This window comes from Mus pahari, chromosome 2 (assembly GCF_900095145.1).
Source record: "Mus pahari chromosome 2, PAHARI_EIJ_v1.1, whole genome shotgun sequence".
NCBI lineage: Eukaryota > Metazoa > Chordata > Mammalia > Rodentia > Muridae > Mus > Mus pahari.
The window spans coordinates 102,486,676-102,507,494 of record NC_034591.1 but is presented as its reverse complement, the minus strand read 5'-3'; the positions used below and the strand labels follow the sequence as shown (position 1 = coordinate 102,507,494).

The 20,819-nt window shown below is 50.6% G+C and overlaps 1 protein-coding gene across 1 annotated transcript in view; it reads left to right on the top strand.

Annotated features, from left to right (window-relative positions):
• The window catches only part of Fbxo41 (F-box protein 41), a 32,583-nt gene that overhangs the window by 8,586 nt on the left and 3,178 nt on the right, over positions 1-20,819 (top strand). The window contains exons 2-10 of the mRNA XM_021191015.2: positions 11,978-13,015; positions 15,471-15,696; positions 16,126-16,199; positions 16,433-16,791; positions 17,571-17,812; positions 17,992-18,107; positions 18,212-18,364; positions 18,491-18,586; positions 20,585-20,703. Of these exons, the coding sequence (XP_021046674.1) occupies positions 12,117-13,015; positions 15,471-15,696; positions 16,126-16,199; positions 16,433-16,791; positions 17,571-17,812; positions 17,992-18,107; positions 18,212-18,364; positions 18,491-18,586; positions 20,585-20,703 (2,284 nt within the window). The 5' untranslated portion in view covers positions 11,978-12,116. The remainder of the gene's footprint in view (positions 1-11,977; positions 13,016-15,470; positions 15,697-16,125; positions 16,200-16,432; positions 16,792-17,570; positions 17,813-17,991; positions 18,108-18,211; positions 18,365-18,490; positions 18,587-20,584; positions 20,704-20,819) is intronic.

Sequence of the window (20,819 nt, the reverse complement as noted above, 5' to 3'; positions counted from 1 at the left end):
GAACTCACTTTGTAGACCAGGCTGGCCTCGAACTCAGAAATCCGCCTGCCTCTGCCTCCCAAGTGCTGGGATTAAAGGCGTGTGCCACCACGCCCGGCTGACAGAATCCAATCTTATTTACTGTTAATCACATCATTTTTCATGTGTGTGTGTTTGCATGTATGTGTTCTTGTGCTATGGCCCAAAATAGGGAGGTCAAAGGACAACTTAAAAATCAGTTCCCTCCTTCGATGTGTGGGACCTGTGGTTTGAACTCATGTTCAGGTTTGGTGACGAGAACCTTTGTCTGCTGTGTCCACTCACCAGCCCCGATGTTATTTTAACCAATAAAAGCTCTTAACCCCTCCTGGAGCTATGAAGAGGGGAGATGGAGGAGTCTTGAGCGTAACTGCATGCAGGTTTTCAGAGAAGTGGGGTGACTCCTCAGCCCCTGGCTCTGCTTCCTTGGGTATTCGCATGTTTTTCCCTCCGTGCATGGACTCTGTGGTGGGTCAGTCTGTGCACTGACAGCCCTTTTCTCCTCCGTAGTTCTGTGGAGACTGCACAAGGTCTCAGAAAGCTTCATCCTAGCATGTGATCCCCAAAGGAAAAGAGGACTAACCCCCAATTCCCCCTCCCTCATCCCCGCAAATCTCCCAGTGAAAGATGTCACTGGCTTAGCTGGAGGAATGTACCTGTCCTGGGTCAGTCATTCTGACCAGGGAAGCGGGACCAGGTCCCATGTCTACTTCCTAGGTATAAGGTAGGCCTGCCAGAAGCACATGGAGTAGAGAGCAGTAGCTCATCAAAGAAAGGCTGGATGCTGCATGACCAAAAGGTGAAGTTGAAAATAATGTCCTCTGCAGGACTTACCAGGGTACATGTGGTAGTGAAAGCCATAGAGTAAGATCCCCTGTACTTCTGATCCCCTGTACAGTCGTAACAGGTAAGGTTGTGACAGGAGACACATAGCTCGGGATCATTTATGTCTTGCTTGGAGTGGTGAGATGGGCTTGAAAGGCTAAACATAATAAACAAACAAGAAAGGCTAAACATAATAAACAAACAAACGAATGACTAAATAAATAAATAAATAAATAAATAATGAATAAAGTTACTCCAGTGAGTTCAGCCTGTAGAATTCTAGCCAGACAAAACTGAAAGCTGGGCTTGGAAAGAAAGGAGCCCTGAAATGGGTATACTGGATTAGAGAAGCAGTCTGGGCAGGGCCAGAGGATGGGGCTAGGCACAAGTGGGGCAGGTCTCAGGGCTGCAGGAGTTGTTAAGGTGGGAGAAGCAGAACACATATGAGCATCTCTGACTGTTCTGCCCCATGTTCAGAACACAAGACGGGAATCTAAATAGATAACATAACTGTGCTTGTCTTCTCATCCCACTGCCTACCTCCCATCATCTCCCTCCCCTTTTCTTGTGTGTGTGGGAATGCACAAGTGTGTATATGTGTATTTTTGCATCTGTAACACTCATACTTGTGTAAGTATGCCAACATGTGATGGGCCAAGGTTGATGTTAACAGTCATCCCCTCTTGATCTTCCGTATTAGACACTGAGGCAGAGTCTATCAAACGAACCTGGAGCTCTCTGATATGTCTGGCCTTGCTGTCCAACTTGTTCTGGGGATCCCCTGTATCTGCTTTCAGATGCTGGAATTACAGGCAGGCAGCCATGTCCACCAGGCATTTATGTGGATTTCTGGGGATCTGAACTCTGATCTTCCTATTTGTCTAGCTAGCACTTAACCATTGAGCCATCTTCCCAACCCCCATCACCTTCTGGGTTGCATCCGGGGAAAGCTTTATGCTCACGTGGAGGTATGCAAGTCTAGATGAGAATATTCCCAAGAACAATTCACAGTCGTTTCTCAGGTGGAGTAGGCGGAGGGTGGCTGTGTGATGTGCTGGGGTAAAGCACTTATGGGATATCAGTAGCCACTCTTCCTGTCTGCTTTGGTGCTCACCCACAGGCCTGTTTCTCCCTCTCTGTGATTTCCTGGAGCCTGGCTAGTAGGGTGCTATGAAAGCTAAAAAAGTGTTCTTCAAAAGTGGGAAGGGACAGGGAGAGAGTTGGAAGCACACACAGGACACTGCTGTGTTTAGCTAGAGCAGACAGGTACACAGGTCAGAACAGCTCTGTTCCCCATCAGCTGTGAACATGAATTGGGGACCTCCAGGACCACTGTTGTGTGACAAAACACTACACACTGGCCAACTCACCCCAGATATGGAGCCAGCAACAGATCAAAGTACAGATATCACCAAAGGCCAACTTGGTGAACCAATGAGTTTTATGGGGATAACGTAGAAGACTATGGATGAGAGGTGACTTACAGGAACAGAAAGGTCTCAGAGTCAGCTGCATTACCAATGCCCACCCCAGCCTGGGTGACAACTAACAAAGGCTGGGAAAAGGGAGCTCACTGCACAGCCTGCTGGAAGCTCAACAGGTTGGAGAGTGGCCTTCCCCAGAGATCCAGATGGTTTAGACTTGTTTTTGCTTCTTCATGCAGCTGGTCAGCACAGCTTGTCTGAGGATGATTCAGCTGTCTTTATTGTTTACTCAGGGAGGGAGGGGCCTAGTGAGTCTGCTCAGTTTCAGGGACTTGAAACTATTTTGAGTTGTTTACCTTCAGTTTAATGCCTCCCCCTGGATAGAATGTTTCAATCTCAGAGGAAACTGCTCCACAAGTCTGACCTCTTTAGTCTTGCCTGTTGTAATGAATGTTCTGTACCTTTTCTTTGTTTTCTTTCTTTTTTTTTTTTTTTTTGACAAGGTTTGTCTGTAGAACAGCTCTGGGGGTCCAGGAAAGCACTCTATAGACAGAGGTGGCCTCATGCTTATAGAGCTCCACCTGCCTCTGTCTCCTGAGTGCTGGGATTTAAGGCGCATGGCACTGTGCCCGGCTCTAGCACTTCCATTTCTTCTTGAGTCAGTTTGATGTTTTATGTTTTCCTAGAAAAGCATTCAGCTCATTCAGATTTTCAAGATTTTGGGCCAAGAGTTGTACCTAGTAGTATTTTCATAATTGAAAAAAAAAATCTATCTGCATGCTGCATGCCAGTCACGTACTTCGTCTCATTATAGGGTTGCATATGTGTGCTTGAGTGTTCTCTCTCTCTCTCTCTCTCTCTCTCTCTCTCTCTCTCTCTCTCTCTCTCTCTCTCTGTATATATATATATATATTGTTTTCTAGAAAGTCATTTTTAAAATTCATTTCCACTGGCTACTTTTTAGAACTTGGCACACTTACTAAGTATTTAGTGACCTTGGTCTTTTTTGTGCGGTGCTGGGAATTGAATCTAGGGCTTGTGTATACAAGACGTGCTTTACTGACTGAGCTGTTCTTCAAAATTAATTACCCGACATTTGTTTAAAATGAAGGAAGAAAGGAGGTTAAGTTGGGAATGGCAGGGAAGTCCTGTACTCCTAACACTTCAGAAATGGAGGCAGGGAAGTCAGCAATTGAAGGCCAGCCTTGGCTACTTGAGACTCCATTTAAAGAGAAAAGGAGGAGCTGCCGAGGGCACGTCAGATGGAAGAGCTTGTTGGCAGCTCATAACCACCCTAACTCCAGCTCCAGTGGCTCTCTCCTGCTCTCCTCAGGCACCTGCAGGCTCATACTTATACCTACACAGACACAAACGCATGAGTTAAAATGACTTAAATCTTTTGTTTGTTTGTTTAAGAAGGGAGACAAGAAAAAAATCCTTTTGATGGTTCTAAGTGTGGAAAAAATCTAACTGTGGATACAAATGTAAAGAGGGCCACACAGCCTGCCATACTTACACATTTCCCAGTTGTTATCAGCTGTGGAGGCAGGGTTATTTGTTTAAATACTTATTTTTAAAATATCCTGGGGCTAGCAAGATAGTTCTGAAATAAAGAGGACTAATTGTTCTTTCAGAGGACCTGGGTTTTATCACCAGCACCTACCTGATGGCCCACATCTGGTTCCAGTTCATATCTGGTTCCAGTTCTAGATCTAATGCCCTCTTCTGGCCTCTGTAGGCACCAGGCACACAGGTAGTGCCAGACATAAATGCAAACCACTTATGCATATAAAGTCAATTTTAAGAATTTAAAAGCTCTCTGGAAGAAAAATAAAGTCTTAAGCACTAAAGAACACATGTGCAGTTGGTGACAGCCTTTGGGTGGGAACAGACTTCCTCAGCGTAACAACGAAATCAGAAATCATTAAAGTTTTACTGAGGTGTACCTTCAACATATCAATAAAAAACTTAAAGTAAAAGGCAATCAACATACTTGAGAATATATTTACAGTACATAAAAGACAAGAGATCAATATTATAAAAAGCCTTCGCAGATCAGTAAGGAAATAGGAATGTTCAGTGTAAAAATGAGCAAAATTGAGCGGAGTGTGGCAGCCTGTGCCTAGAATCCCAGCACTGGTAAGGCTGAGGCAGGAGGACTGTGGGTAGTTTGAGACCAGCTATATGGCTATATGGTGAGACCCTGTCTCACAAAACTAGATCTGGAGAGATAGCTCAGTAGGCCATAGCCTTTGCTCCTGCTAGCCCTAAATCTGAATTCAGTCCCAGGGCCCACATGGTAGAAGGTGAGAACTGTTTCCCACAAACTATCCTCTGACCTCCATGTGTACGAACTGTGGCAGTTGTGCACCCCCCCCCCCACACACACACAAAGTAAGTAGTTTCATTTTTAACCCCTCCCCCTCTGCCACACACGCACACAAACATAGAAATAACCTAGTGTATAGTCAAATCACTAAGACACGTGAATGGCTGAAAGATGGCAGGGAAGCGTCCAAACAGGGCAATCAAAGAAACGCCGGTGAAGAAACCAGGTCAGTTTTCACTCTCAAGTTTGTAAGAGCACACAGAGACCAGACAGGATTCAGAAACCTGGCGGCGGTAGGTAGGCAGTGGGGGGCCATGAAAGGAGTCTCGAACAGAAATCCTGTACTGAAAGATGGGTCTGGGCCAGGGCGTGGAGGAAAATGCCTGCACAGCAGACAGTGGTGCCGGAAGGGCACACGTAGCCTGGGCTGCAGAGTGAGACTGTGTCTTAAAAATAACAAAAGCTAATAATTTAAAAGGGGGAGGGCACATCCTTATCTAGTATGAAAGAGAGTTGTGAGACTAAATGCTTGCCCAGGTGTGAGGAGGCTTTGGTCTGAAAGAGCACAAAATATGGAAGGATGTTTGGGCTGAAAGCATAGGGAGAGAAGAAAGCAAGATGGCCAGAGGCATAGTTGGGAGGAGGGTGTCAACACTGAAGGAGACCAGGCTGCTGAGTGGGAGTTTGGAATCTGTTTTGACATTGTGGGTCACTGAGTTCATCTAGTAGCTCATGACTAGAGACTAACAACACGTTCAAATGAGTCATTTGGAAAATTAAAAAACAAAACACATGAGCTGGAGAGATGGCTTAGTGGGTTAAATAAAGCCCCTTTCCATGCAAGCCTGGGAAATCTGGGTTTCATCCCAGAACCAGTATCAAAGCTGGACGGCATCGTACGCATCTGTAATCCCAGCATTCCTACCATGACGTGGGAGGCAGACACAGGAAAGCTGTCCCAAAGCTGTCAGACCAGCTAGCCTGACTTCTACAGCCACTAAATCAGGGACCAAACCTGCCTTAAAAATACGGCGGAAAGTGGGGACATGGCTTAGTGCTTAAAGTGCTTGTCCCACAGAAGTTTGGATCCCCCATATAAATGCCAAGTGGCCATGGTGGCCTGCCTGTGTGACTCTGGCCACAGAAGGCAGAAACAGGGGATTCCCCTGAGCAGGCTGGCTGGCAGGACTAGGTATAATCAGTGAGCTCTGTGTTTGATTGAGACACCCTGCCTCAGTGAATAGGGTAGGAGGGTGAGCAAAGATAGTCTCGATATTAGCTTAGGGCCTCCATGTGCACACAAAATAGAAAAAGAAATTGGAAAGGCGGGGACCAACTCCTGAAAGTTGTCCTCTGACCTCCACACACATACCGTAGCACAAAGGTGCCTGCCTGCAGTCAAACACACAGTCAAATAAATACATGAGAGTCTGCAAAAGTCATATACATCCTGTTGCCAACAAAGTCTGTGTCAAGCAAAAAGTTTTGGGCACATTCGGGTGTCACTGTTCAAGTGACATCACAAGCCCTTTTCTTCTGTCCCACAGAGAAGGCAGGTTGCCAGAAGCTTCAGGCTCCCGTCCTGCTAGCTGCACACAGGTCTTGGGGTGCCTGTCTTAACCAGGACTGGGAGACTTGTTCATCTCTCTCCAGACAGCCAAACCACACTTGCTTCCCTGGAGCCAGGGGCTGGGTCAGCTCCGCCCACTCAGAGTTGCCCTGGAAACTGTTCTCTAAGAGAAAAATGGGAGTGTAAAACAAAGAGGTTAAGCTGGGTAGCAGGGGGACTGGAGAGATGGTTCAGCAGTTAAGAGCACTGACTGTTCTTCCGGAGGTCCTGAGTTCAAATCCCAGCAACCACATGGTGACTCACAACCATCTGTAACAAGACCTGATTCCCTCTTCTGATGTCTGAAGACAGCTACATATAATAAATAAAATAAATCTTTAAAAATAAAAATAAAAATAAAAAAGCTGGGTAGCAGGGCTGTAGGACACTTTAATAGACACACGGTTCCCAGTTAACTGTTCAGTAATGTAGGATGTTTTCCCTCTGCAGCCAATGCAGCCAGCCATCACAAACTTAAACTACGGTTAAACTATGGTTGTCCTGTGTCCAGAAGAAAGCAAGGCCACATTCTCATCCCAATACAGTCAGTCCGAGTAGAACATTGTGCTGTGTTTGATTAAGCAGTAATCTAGTCTTCGGGGTCTTGCAGTCTAAGGCCAGAATGGAATGGATGGTGGAAAGGAAACTGTATAGCTGGAAAAATAAAAGTACCCAGTCGAAGAGGGAAAGGGAGGAAACCACAGCCCACAGCTCTAACACAGACACACACACACACACACACAGCCAGTGCTACAGCCTCCATACTTGGTGCTCTGAGGCTCCTTGTGAGAGGGGTGAAGGGAGCCTGTTTGGGGATAGAGAAGGCACAAGCTTAGGGGTAACTTTTATTTTCTAGGCTTTTCTAGAAACGTGCTGGTCTTCATCTTCAGGAGGGCTTTCCATCACCTTGCCTTCTTCTTTTTTTTTTTTTTTTTCTGAGACAGGGTTTCTCACTTTGTAGACCAGGCTGGCCTCGAACTCAGAAATCCGCCTGCCTCTGCCTCCCGAGTGCTGGAATTAAAGGCATGCACCGCCACGCCTGGCCACCTTGCCTTCTTTATCCCCAGAGTGTTTATCCAAAGCCAGAGACTTCATTGAAAGTTATAACTCTATAATCGATTCCTCGATGGTGGTCAGGATGGGGAATCCGAGTCATCTCTTAGCAACGGGCACCCTGTGCTGCCCCTTGCCAGAGCCCGTGCTTGGGAGGAGGGCTCTCGCCAGGGCCCCTGCCATGAGGCAATGCAGGTTCCTAGCTCCTTGGTCCCTTCTTACTCAAGCTGAACTCCCCCTCACCCAGGCTGCTTGTAATGGACGTTTCCATGGAGAGGACACAGGAGGGCCAGAGGAGTCAAGAACAGGCAGGCCCCAGACTGCCCTCCCTCTGAGTTTCCTGCCTCCTCTCTTTGCTTGAGTTCACTTTAGTTTAAAGCTAAGAACTGGCTCTTCATTATCTCCCAGTCATATTAGATTACTGGCCCCGGGCAGAAGGGCCCTCTCCTGGCAAGCGAGCCTCTCCTTCTGCCTCAGATTGGCTGAAGTAGGTCTTGCTGGACTTTACTGAAGCAGCCATAACAAAGACCACAACAGCTAACAGCATCCTAACAATTTTCTGCTAATGCGGCAGCCTTTGTGGGGACATGGCCTCAGCTCCAGGGGCTGATTTGCTGTTGTGACACTAACTTTTTATTTTATTTTTTTTTTAATTTTACTTTATTTTTTATTTTGAAGCAAGGTCTTTCTGTGTAGCCTCAGTTGGCCTGGAGCTCTCACTAGGTAGATCAGGCTGGCCTCAACTCACAGAGATCCGCCTGCCTCTGTCTGCTTCCTGAGTGCTGGGATGGAAGGCAGGCATCCACCATCTTTTCCCTAGGGAGTGCGGGGAGTGGGACTGGTTTACACTCCCTTATCTTTATTTCTTTCCTTATTTTTGTTTGTTTGTTTTGTTTGTTTCCTTGCACATGGAAGGGGATGAGAAGGCATTCAAGACAGGATTTCATTGTGTAGCCCTGGCTGCTCTGGAACAAACTCTGTAGACCTTGAACATAGAGCAATCCACCAGCTTCTACCTCCCAGTGCTGTGATCAAAGGCACGCACTAGCACCTCCTGGCTGTTCTGTGACTTGAATGCCATTTTTTAAATAAAGAATTATTTATTTATTATATGTAAGTACGCTGTTAGAAGAGGGAGTCAGATCTTGGTTACAGATGGTTGTGAGCCACCATGTGGTTGCTGGAGTTTGAACTCAGGACCTTCAGAAGAGCAGTCAGTGCTCTTACCCGCTGAGCCATCTTGCCAGCCCCCTTGAATGCCTTTTCGTTTTGTTTTGTTTTTTGAGACAGGATTTCTCTGTATAGCCCTGGCTGTCCTGGAACTCACTCTGTAGACCAGGCTGGCTTTGAACTCAGAAATCCGCCTGTCTCTGCCTCCCCGAGTGCTGGGATTAAAGGCGTGCGCCACCACCGCCAGGCAAATGCCATTTTTTAACAGCTTGGTCAACAGCAGTCTTTGTAACAGAAGGAAGTCAAGGGAGAAGGGGTTTGCTTTAGCTCAGAGTTCATAGCACCACCCACCAAGGCAGCAGGAACTTGCAGCGGCTGGCTGCGTTGCAGGGTCAGGAAATGGCACTGAAAGCAAGCTCAGGTCTTAATCTATGCACACAGTTCAGGGCCACCCACTGTGGGCAGCTTTTTTCTGCCTCGACAACTGAAATAAAAATTCCCCAGTGGCCCATTTCCCAGATGCTTCTAGAATCCGTGAAAGGGGACAGTTAACACTAACCATCATAGGGCAAGGGAGATGGCTCCGTGGGGCAAAGGTACCTAGCGGGTAAAGAACATGACCACCAAGCCTGACAACCTGAGCTCCAACCTGGATCCCATGTGGTGGGAGGAAAGGACTGACCTCCACACATGTGCCATGGATACCACACCCCACTCCACACAAAATAAATGGACCAAATGTAAAGGGAATAAAAAGCCACTAACTACCACAGGACCTAGCCTATTATTTGAAAAGGAAATCTATCTGTCTCTAATTTCTCAGATGTTTTCTCCTAGTACAAGGAACGGAGACCCAGTGTAAGGAAAAAGGGGGAGCTGATCATTTGCCCCAGTCCACATGGATAGGTTGGAAAAGTGGGAAGAGCAGACTCCCCAAGATCCAAGCACAGTGCTGATCTGAGGAGGAGGCTAGGAAATGGCAGAAGGCAGGCAGGAGTCTGGAACCCATCAGGAGGGAGGAGTGGAGCTGAGAGCAGCTTCAAGGTGTGAGGGGGCAGGGTGGGGGGGGGCAGAGAGAGGCCGTGGGGCTACCACACAGAGGCTGGAATCAATTAAGCACAGAAAGTCACAAAACCAGAGGAAAATCGCCATCTTGTTTGGAGTTTTATTGCCGTGAATTGATACCATGACCACTGCAAGTCTTAAAGGGCTGGCCTACAGAGGTTTGGTGCTTTATCATCAGGAGTGGGAAACACGGCAGCTTGTTGGCAGCTGTGCTGGAGATGGAGCCATGAGTTCTACTTCTTGGTCCATACACTGGGCATAGCTTGAGCATATAAGACCTCAAAACCCACCTCCACAGTGACACACTCCCTCCAGGACCACACCTACTCCAATAAGGTCGTATGTCCTAATGGTGCCATTCTCTAGGGCCATGAGTCTATGGGGACCGCTCCTATTCAGACCACCACATCCACCCTGGACCATATCATGGCAGCCTTGATGACAACTGCACTGTCCTCAGAGGGAGCCTGAAGCCTGAGTTCAGGCAGTTAAGAAAGGAAGTCACAAGATGGGGAAGGAAGGCAGGTGGAGGATGGGTGACTCATGGCCAGGAATGATAGGAAAGATAATGAGGTCCTTGGGGGGAAGAGCAGGAGCGGTCCCTGGAAGCCAGTTTATCCAAGTTTGAGGAAAGGACATGAGTGCCTGGAATGGTGGCATGGAGCAGTGCCGCCTACAGCATCATAGCTGGGCAAGCATCTTGGTCTCTACAACTTAGCTCAAGTGGATCAGCCTATTGGACGGATGTGGTCTTCATAAGATGAAAGTTAAGTCTGTTTGAGGATCTTCTTAGATGTCACATACATGAGCTAGGGTACACAGAATCCCCCAGGGTTCATGTACATGTCTTGATTTTTGTCTGCATAGGCATACATAAACCCAGCCCCTAATCAAGCTCAAGAACATTTTCAATAGCACACAAGGTTCCTTCCTGCCCCTTCCCAATCCATGAGGCCCCCAGGGTGAGCCTCTACTCTGCCTTGTGCCTGGTCTTGCCTTCCAGCTCTGGAATCCTGCAGTGTATTCAGCTTGGCTTCTTTCCTGTAAGTAACACTAAATAGATTCATCTGTTGTTATGAATACTGGTTCCTTTGTCACTACAGAGTAGCAGTACATTATGAATAGACCAAAATTGATCCATTCTGTTTTCTTCCTTGGGATCTTATTAATTCTGAAACATTTGGCAATTCACCTGCCTTGGCCTACTAAGTGCTGGGGTTAAAGACATACGCCGCCATGCCTGGGTCCCATTCTGCTGTTGAGGAATGCTTGGGCATTTTTTTTCTAGGTTGGAAATCCTTACTATTATAATTCTTTCTTTCTTTCTTTCTTTCTTTCTTTCTTTCTTTCTTTCTTTCTTTCTTTCTTTCTTTCTTTCTTTCTTTTTTCTGGTTTTTTGAGACATGGTTTCTCTGTGTAGCCTTGGCTGTCCTGGAACTCACTCTGTAGACCAGGCTGGCCTTGAACTCAGAAATCCGCCTGCCTCTGCCTCTCAAGTGTATAATTATTTCTTTAAGCCAGGCTTGGTGGCTCATGCCTATAATCTTGGCACTTGAGAGGTTTAGAAAAGTGAATCTCTGAAAGTTTGAGGCCGGCCTGAGCTACATTGTCAGTTCCAGGCCAGCAAGTCTAGGGAGTAAGACACTGTCTTAAACAAACAGAAAACTTGCTAACAACAACAATTCATTTCTGTTTCTATGAGGCAGCACCTCATGTAGACCAGGCTAGCTGTACCTCTGCATGTAGTTGAGGACAATCGTGAATGTCTCATCCTCTTGGCTTCCCCTCCCAACTGCTGGAATTACAAGTACTTGCCCCAGTGGCAAACCAGGTTTTTTGTTTTGTTTTGTTTTGTTTTTGTTTTGATTTGTTTTTTTTTTTAAGTCAAACATTAACCGGGCAGTGGTGGCGCATGCCTTTAATCCCAGCACTTGGGATGCAGAGGCAGGTGGATTTCTGAATTCGAGGCCAGCCTGGTCTACAAAGTGAGTTCCAGGACAGCCAGGGCTACATAGAGAAATGTTGTCTAGAAAAAAAAAAAAAGGTCAAACTTTGCCTAAATTTTTAAAAATTTATTTTACTTTTTTGTGTATGAGTGTTTCACCTGCGTCTATGTATGTTCATTGTGTGCTTGCCTAGTGCCACGGAGGTCTGAAAAAGCAAACAGAGCCCTGGAACTGGAATTAGAATGGTTTGGAGTCATTTGTGTGCATCTGGGAACCAAACCCAGGTACCTTGCAAGAGCAACAAGTGCTTTTAACTGCTGAGCAGTCTTCTCCAGCCTCAGAAAACAAATACTAAAAACAAACGAACCCATTCACCTAGACCTGGTAATCTTAGCACTTGGAAGGCAGGAGGCCAGTGGCTATTGGCCTCCTCTGGCTCCTCCATCCTGGGTACGTCGGTTTCCCGCTGAATGGGGTATAGGGTTGCTGGACCTGGGAGTAGGGAGTAGCTGAGCTTCATTCACTTTCTCTCTTCTAGCCTCCGGGGCCCTGGCTGTTGGTGAACTGAGCCTCTTTGATCTCGCAGGCCGGGCCCACCCGCGGCCCCCCATGAGCGCGCCCGGCTGACCCTGGAGGCGGCCGCAGTGGAGCCTGCGCGCCCCGAGGGCGGCGGGGCCATGGCCTCGCTGGACCTACCGTACCGCTGCCCGCGCTGCGGGGAGCATAAGCGCTTCCGGAGCTTGTCGTCGCTGCGCGCGCACCTAGAGTACAGCCACACCTACGAGACGCTCTACATCCTCTCCAAGACCAACAGCATCTGCGACGGCGCGGCCGCCGCTGCAGCCGCTGCTGCCGCAGCCTCTGGATTCCCGCTGGCGCCTGAGCCCGCCGCCCTGCTGGCTGTCCCCGGGGCTCGGCGCGAGGTCTTTGAGAGCACGTCCTTCCAGGGCAAGGAGCAGGCGACCGGGCCCGCGCCCGCGGGGCCGCACCTGCTGCACCATCATCACCACCACGCGCCACTGGCACACTTCCCCGCTGACCTGGTGCCCGCTAGCCTGCCCTGCGAGGAGCTGGCTGAGCCGGGGCTCGTGCCCGCTGCGCGCTATGCGCTGCGCGAAATCGAAATCCCACTCGGCGAGCTGTTTGCGCGCAAGTCCGTGGCATCCTCTGCCTGCTCGACGCCGCCACCCGGACCTGGCCCTGGTCCTTGTTCTGGGCCCTCCTCTGCATCGCCGGCGTCGCCATCACCTGCGGACGTCGCCTACGAAGAGGGCCTGGCACGCCTCAAGATCCGCGCCCTGGAGAAGCTGGAGGTGGACCGGAGACTAGAGCGGCTGAGCGAGGAGGTGGAGCAGAAGATCGCGGGCCAGGTGGGTCGGCTACAGGCCGAGCTAGAGCGCAAGGCAGCAGAGCTGGAGACTGCACGACAGGAAAGCGCACGCCTGGGACGCGAGAAGGAGGAGCTGGAGGAGCGTGCCTCTGAGCTCTCGCGCCAAGTGGACGTGAGTGTGGAACTGCTAGCTTCACTCAAGCAGGACCTGGTGCATAAAGAACAGGAGCTGAGCCGCAAGCAGCAGTGAGTAGACCCTGGAGGTCCAGCGGGTGGGTGTTCGTGGATGTCACACACCTATCCCCACATGTGCCTGGGGTGTCTCCATGTGGCCGGGCTTTGGAACATAAGTTCTAAGATGAGTCCGTGATGGTAATGTCAGTGGGTTCAAGAGTGTTGTGGTGACTTGGGACCTCCGAGTATGTGATATTGGGTCCTTGTGCCCACTCTTGAAAAGTGTTTCTTCGCCTTTGATATCCAGGCCGCAGTGCTTGCGTTTTTGTACCAGATCTTTCCCATTAGCCTACTAAAGGAAATGCCCCAGTTCTCCATGCCCTGTAAAAGCATGCAGACACAACTGCATCCCTTCCATAAAGACGGAAGAGGTACCATAAACCTGCTTCCTCTAGACCTTCTACCTCTGTACTCTTGCTTTCTTAAAGGCCTTGCTTGTCTTTCTAGTTCTTTCTTGAACCTACCCACTAGGGTCAGGTTGCCACCTCCACCATCAGCCACTGTGTCACCAGCACACTTCCTGTGTCTCATCCTCATGGCTCCATCTACAGCCCTGACACAGCCCAGGCTGCCTTTGAACTCCAGCCTCTGCCTCAGGAGTGCTGTATTACTGCCAGGCACAGATGCGGTCAGCTTTCCTTTATCTTTGTCCCTTTACAGCTAGCTATCATTCCTGACTTCCTCTTTTTTCTAGTCTTAAGGGAGCCTTAGGAGCTGCATAGGGTCAGACACAGTGCTTGTCCCCTCTGTGACATAAGCTCAGTCCAGTCAGGGATTTCCTTTTTTTTTTTTTTTTTTTTTTTTTTAGAGAAAAGGGTTTATTTTTGTTTATACTTCATACTCCATAATAAAGAGAAGTCAGAGCAGGAACTGAAGGTAGGAACTGGAATGGAGGAATAGAGACCACGGAGGAGCATTTACATACTGGTTTGTTCCCCATGGCTGCTCAGTGTGCTGTTTTCTATGCAACCCAGCACCACAGGCTGAGGGACAGCTCCATCCATGGAATTTCCTTTTTTGTTGGTTAGTAATACTTTCCCAGTATCTCAAACTGTGCTTGGCACCTGGATTAAGCGTTGAATGGATGCAAGAACAGCTGAATGCCCGTGGGGATACAGGCACTTGGGTAACTGAGTGTGCTGTGTTTGTATGTACCCCTTGGATGCTGGGAGGTGGTACCTCGTGGTGCTATAGGAGTTCTTTATGCATGTGTTGATGGGACTCCTTCATTTTGATGCTTCTAGAGCGCATGCATGTGTTTGAGCAGGTTGGCGGGCCTGAGCCTCTGTGGTTCTTGGTGTATTTCAGAGCATGAGTGTGCCTGAGAGTGAATATGAGCGCACACTTAGGAATGTGTTGGGCTTTGTGTATTGGTTCAAGGTAGGGTATGTGTTCATTGCTAGGAGGCTTTCAGTGTGGCTGGACATGTTCCTTTGTGAGGAGGCAGTGTATCGAGGCCATGGGGAACTGAGAAAGTCTGCTTTTTGTATATGGGGGTCTTGTGTCGGGAGGTGACCGTGTGAAAGAATGAGCATGCCAGTGACTGTGTCAGGGGAGACTCGGTATATTTAGTGACTTTGCTTGTTGCCCTGACAAATTAGCTGACATAGTTTAAAATGCTGGCAGTTTGTTCCCGGGGTCTCATGTGCCAGCTTCTTCCTGCTGCCCTCCAGCCTCTGACGGTGTGGGAGCACAGATCTGCTTAGGTTTTTGTTTTAGATTTATCTTTGCTATTTTTTGTGCGAGTGAGTATTACGTGTGCATATATGACCTCTGGTATCCACAGAGGTCGGAAGAGGGCGTCAGATCCCCTGAAATGAGAGTTACAGGCGGTAGTGAGCCAGTATGTGGGTGCTGGGACCCACACTCAGGTCTTCTTCAAGAGTAACAAGTGGCTGAATGATCTCCCCAGCCACATGTAATAACAGTTTGTGTTTTGGAAGCAACCGGAAGGGGGAAAGGTGTGCTTTGTCTTGTGGTTTGGGGAAGCACTCTTTCGTTGTAGGAATGGTGTGGTCTTAGGCATGTGGGGTCGCTGTTCACATCAACCAGGAAACAGAGGTGGAGGCTGCTCTTCAGTTTACTTTCAGCTTTTTGTTTAGGCTGGGGCCCCAGCCCATGGACCGGTGCCACCTAAATTTAGGGTGGATCTTCCCATCTCTTAGCACAATCCAGAAACTTCCTCAGAGGTTTGTCTCCTATGTGATTCTAGATTCTGTCAAGCTGACAGCATTGACAGAGGTGTCCTGTACTGACTGTGTGACTTGTGTGCCTGCCTGTTTGTGTTGGGGAGAGGAGAGGGGTGTGGGGGGTTGGAGGATGTGGTGGGCCTTACCCATGGGATCATGAGCAAACACCTTGGGCCACTGTGTTAGCTCTCTCCCCACTGGCCAATTGCTTTCCTCCAACGGGAGGTATGAGCGCAGTCAGGCCGGGGACCTGGGGTAAGAGACTGCTCCCGGCCCAGGGAGGTGGTGCAGATCGATCAGTTCCTGAAGGAGACGGCAGCTCGGGAGGCCAGTGCCAAGCTGCGGCTGCAACAGTTCATCGAGGAGCTCCTGGAGCGTGCAGACAGGGCCGAGCGCCAGTTGCAGGTCATCAGCAGCAGCTGTGGCAGCACACCCAGTGCCAGCCTGGGCAGAGGAGGTGGGGGCAGTGCCTCGGGGCCTGGGGTGAGAGGCCCCGGCAGAATGGTGAGTGAATGAGCACCTGCCCTGGTTTCTCATTGCTCCTGTGACCCCCACAGCCATCCGGCACACCACCCTAACTTGCTTCCTTTGCCTATACAGTAGAGGCAGCCCCAGGTCTGAAGTGGGAGGGAGGTGCTCTCTCAGCAGGGCAGCTTCAGTAGCCTCAGCCTTCAGAAGCCCTTCTCCGAATTTCAGAGAAGAGCCTAGGAGTCACACACTGGGCCCTGGGATGCTGGGTGGGTGGCTTGGGAGGGAATTGGGGAGCCTGCCTGTCTGGACTGTCTGTCTGTCCGTCCATTCGTCCATCTTTCCCAACTGTTTTCTTCTCTCTCCTTTCTTTCTTCTCTCCATCTTCCTCTCTCTCCCACAATTGCCTTCTTCTCTGGCCTCCTCTGCCCACCCTTTCTTTCCCTTCCACTCTGGGGGCTGCAGCGAGAACACCATGCAGGCTCAGCTGTGCCAAGCACATACGCCGTATCACGGCATGGCTCCTCTCCCAGCACAGGGTAAGCCTTGGGCTTGGCCCACCCCAAACAGCCTACCCTCACCCTGGAAAGTCTGCTGGCCCATCAGAGGCTTGTCTCCTTCTGTGCCCACGCCCCCTGTTGTCACCAGCGTGGCTTTCCATGTTCAGGAAACTTTTGGAAAGCTACCCGTGGCTGGTGGTAAGGATAGTGTGGGGAGTTGGGACAGTCTGGTATTCCTCAGCCTTCAGTATGCACTCCCCCACCTACCCCAGGGCCTCCAGCCGTGTGCCAGCTGCATCCCAGAGCTCAGGCTGCTATGACAGTGACAGTCTGGAGCTGCCCCGGCCAGAGGAAGGGCCCTCGGAGGACAGTGGCCCTGGGGGCTTGGGTTCACGGGCCCAGGCTACCAACGGTGGTTCAGAGCGGTCCCAGCCCCCTCGTAGTTCAGGCCTAAGACGACAGGCCATCCAGAACTGGCAGCGCCGACCGCGCCGTCACAGCACCGAGGGGGAGGAGGGTGACGTCTCGGATGTGGGCTCCCGAACTACTGAGTCAGAGGCTGAAGGACCCTCTGATGCCCCACGCCCTGGACCTGCTGTGGCTGGCCCCTTGAACAGCTGCCGGCTCTCAGGTGAGTCCTGAGAGAGTGAGTAGGCAATGTAGCCTCCCACAGGGGACACAGGGTATTGGTGGTGACCCTTGGCATATTCCTCTTGCTTACCTATCAAGTGCCCTTCAAGCTTGGAGCAAGGGTTTATGTGATAGGGCAGGCCTGCAGGGACCTAAGAATGCTTCATTTGAGGAGTCTGTACACTTGGTGGGCTCCGTCACAGGCAGGAAGAGGAGCTGAGTGTTTATTCTGAAGAGCCTGGCGCAGAGCAGGGGTTTGAGGGAGTAGCTGTGTACTTAACGTGGAAGGCTTAGAGGGTTAGAGTCAGGGTGGCCCTTAAATAGAAAGTGTAGGTCTTTGGGGTGGGGTGTGTGTGTGGTTCAGTGAGGTGCTTATCTAGATCCATGTGGCTTCAAGCTCCAGCACCTAAAACTGGACACGGTGGTGCACACCTGTAATCCTAGCACTTGGGCAGCAAATTCAGGAGCAACAGAAATTCAAGGCCATCCTGGGCTTGAGTTCAAAGCTAGGCTGGAATACATGAGACCCTGTCTGCAAAGTTTTGGGCGTGTGACAAAGCAACAGACAACTCCCTTTTCCAATTAGCAAAATTTCGGGTACTTGTAAAGAAAGGGAAGGCAGAGGAGAGACCATGTTGTCTTCTCAGGGGGCTAGTCCCCAGTGGTGTGGGGGGGCTCACACTCACCCCCGCAGGTCCTACCCTTCGCCCCGCCCTTCGCCCACGCCCCTGACTTGGTCTTTTAATCTTCACTGTCTCCTTTGACCCTGCTGTTCTCCAGCACGCCCTGAAGGAGGCAGCGGGCGAGGCCGTCGGGTGGAGAGAGGTAGCCCCTCCCGCTCCAATGAGGTCATCAGTCCAGAAATCCTCAAGATGCGCGCTGCCCTCTTCTGTATCTTCACCTACCTGGATACCCGGACACTGCTCCATGCAGCAGAGGTCTGCCGGGACTGGCGCTTTGTGGCCCGCCATCCTGCTGTCTGGACGAGAGTGCTGCTTGAGAATGCCCGAGTCTGTTCCAAGGTGCCTGCCCCTGCCCTTCTGGGAGCCCAACTTTGCGCAGCAGAACGGGTCCAAGACTAGTAACCCCTACGGCCCCGGTTCCCCAAGACGCTGTCAAGGTGCCTCCTCCTCAGGGCTAACCCATCACCAGCCAGCCAGTCCAGTCCAGACCTCTGCTCATATCACTTGATCTTTCCCAGTTCCTGGCGATGCTGGCTCAGTGGTGCACCCAGGCTCACTCGTTAACGTTACAGAACCTGAAGCCCCGGCAGCGGGGGAAGAAGGAGAGCAAGGAAGAGTACGCCCGCAGCACCCGGTGAGGCTGCAGTGCTCGGTGGGTCTGTCGGTGGGTGGGTGGGAATGCTTCTCAGATGAGGAAGTGACCACCAGCAACTCCCTGACTTTATTGGTCATCCCCAGGGGCTGCCTTGAAGCAGGGCTGGAGTCCCTGCTGAAGGCAGCTGGTGGGAACCTGCTGATCCTGCGTATCTCCCACTGCCCCAACATCCTCACTGACCGGTCCCTCTGGCTGGCCAGCTGCTACTGCCGTGCCCTGCAGGCTGTCACCTACAGGTGGGTCCTCTCTTCCCGAAGCACAGCTCACCCTCTGTGTGCCTTAGGCTCCCAAGGTCCTTAGATAACACATGGCTTTGCCTCTTAGTGGGAACAGAGGCTACTTGAGCTTCGGTTTTTCCACAGGAGTGCCACGGACCCCGTAGGCCATGAGGTGATCTGGGCCCTGGGTGCAGGCTGCAGAGACATTGTCTCCCTCCAGGTGGCGCCACTTCACCCCTGGTAAGTCTAAGCAAGGGGGGTGGGTGAGAAGAGAACAACAGTGGGCCTGGCCTGGGGCTGAGGACTGAGCTTTACTGATCAGTGTGTTGCTAATTAGGAGCAGGGCTGGAATGGGAAACCTGGAGTCTTGCTCTGGCTTGCTGGCAGTGCCACTTAAAAATTTTTTATTACATATTTTGGTGTGGGAATTAGGTATGTGTGTGGAGGTCAGGGAACAACTTATAGGAGCCCTCCCTCCCTCCCTCCCTCCCTCCCTTTAACAGCCTGGCATTGCCACTCAACCCTGTGACTCCCAGTGTCGATTATGAGAGCTGTTACTACTGGCTCAGTGGCATCCTGTCCACAGGGACTTCTTAAATACTCGTTCAGCCAGCACCATCCTGACATAGTATAGGCAGGTCAGGGAAGTCAGTAATAACATAGAAGAAACTGGGAACGGTATCACACACCTGTTGTCTCAGCTACTCCAGTGCTCAGATTGTGAGTTGGAGACCTCTGTGAGCAACTTAGCAAGATTCCATCTCAAAACAAGAATAAGTCTATTGTCGTGGGAGAAGCCAGGGCGTCAGTCGTCCCTTGCTCTGCTTGGGACTTCCTCACATTACCAGACTTCTCTGTGTGCTGACCCTTGCCCTCCCAGTGATCTCCCCGGTGTGCTGGCTCCTCCCACACTATCACTGTTGGAGTTTGCCATTGTGGTCCCTGCTTGGCTCCCAATGCCCCCCATCCTGACCCTTGATAGCGTCTATTCTGTAGTAATTTCTACTTCTGCTAGACTTGGTTCTCGAGGCAGACGGTGAGTGTCCGTTTCTGTGTCCTTGCTGCCATGGGCGTGTCAGATGACAGAGACACTGGTGCCTGAGTGACTGTTGAGGGATGAGATTTGCAGTGAGCAGGGCAGGTGAGCCGACAGTGGTGTGGGAAGGCAGGAGGGGAAACGCCATGAAGGCCTTGGTAAAAGATGCAGAGCTGCTGGGTTGTGTGGCATACAGCTTCACTTCCCACACATGGGAAGCAGAGGGGGGATGTGGGTCTCTGAGTTCAGACTAGGCCAGCCTAGTCTACAGAGTGAGTTTCATATCAAACAGAGCTACACAGAGAAACCCTGTCTTGGGGTGGGGGTCGGGGAGACACAGGCCTGTGTATCTCATCTAGAAAGTACGAGGTAGCTATTGGGGCGATTGTCAGTTTTAGGAAACTTACTGAGCCAGACCTGGGGGTACACACAGCTCTAGGGGAGGTGAAGCAAGAGGGTTTCTCAGCTTTATGACTTTGAAGTCACTCAGCCTGGGCTGCATAAGACACTTCTTAAAAAAAAAATCTAGCCGGGCGGTGGTGGTGCACACCTTTAATTCCAGCACTTGGGAGGCAGAGGCAGGTGGAATTCTGAGTTCAAGGCCAGCCTGGTCTACAAAGTAAGTTCCGGGACAGCCAGGGCTACACAGAGAAACCCTGTCTCGAACCCCCCCCCCCAATCTAAACAACAAGAAAAAAAGTAATAAAGTTATCAAAAGCTAGATGTGGTCTGTAATCTCTGCACTTGAGAGGCTGAGGCAGGAGGATTGCTTCTAGTTCAAGGATAGGTGGCAGCGGCAGATAAAGGTCAGATGCTAAATGTTGGAGAACCCAGGGTGTGCTCTTGAGGCTGGAGCTGTGTCATCATTGTCACCCTGCATTCTACAGTGTGGCTCCTCTTGGCTGTAACACACACTTGATAACTACCTGGTGCCCGATGAGGAGTTAGTCACCAGGTGCAGGGTGAATGGAGACCAGGGTGGGGCTCTGGTCTACAGCTCTGGGTGCCTCTAGAATCTGAAGCTACCAGATGTAGCGAGAGGGGAGAGGACTGAGTCAGAGATGAGCTACTTTCTGACCTAAAACCCCTGCTGGGTTCTTGGCAAGGCACTTGCCTGAGGCATGAAAAGAACCCTCCTCGGTGGACTCTCACACTTGTGAGTGCAGTGCCTCCCTGCCCACTGCCCACTTTCCATTCTTCAGCCAGCAGCCCACCCGGTTCAGCAATCGTTGCCTGCAGATGATTGGACGCTGTTGGCCCCATCTCCGGGCCCTGGGCGTAGGTGGTGCCGGCTGTGGGGTACAGGGCCTGGCATCACTTGGTGAGTCTTTCCTTGGGATTGGAACGTGTAGGCAAGAAGCAGGCAAGGGTGAGATGCTGCCTGTGAAGTCCCAGGAGCGGTGGGGGCTGCAGCCTGGGTGGTTGGGCAGGGGGGGC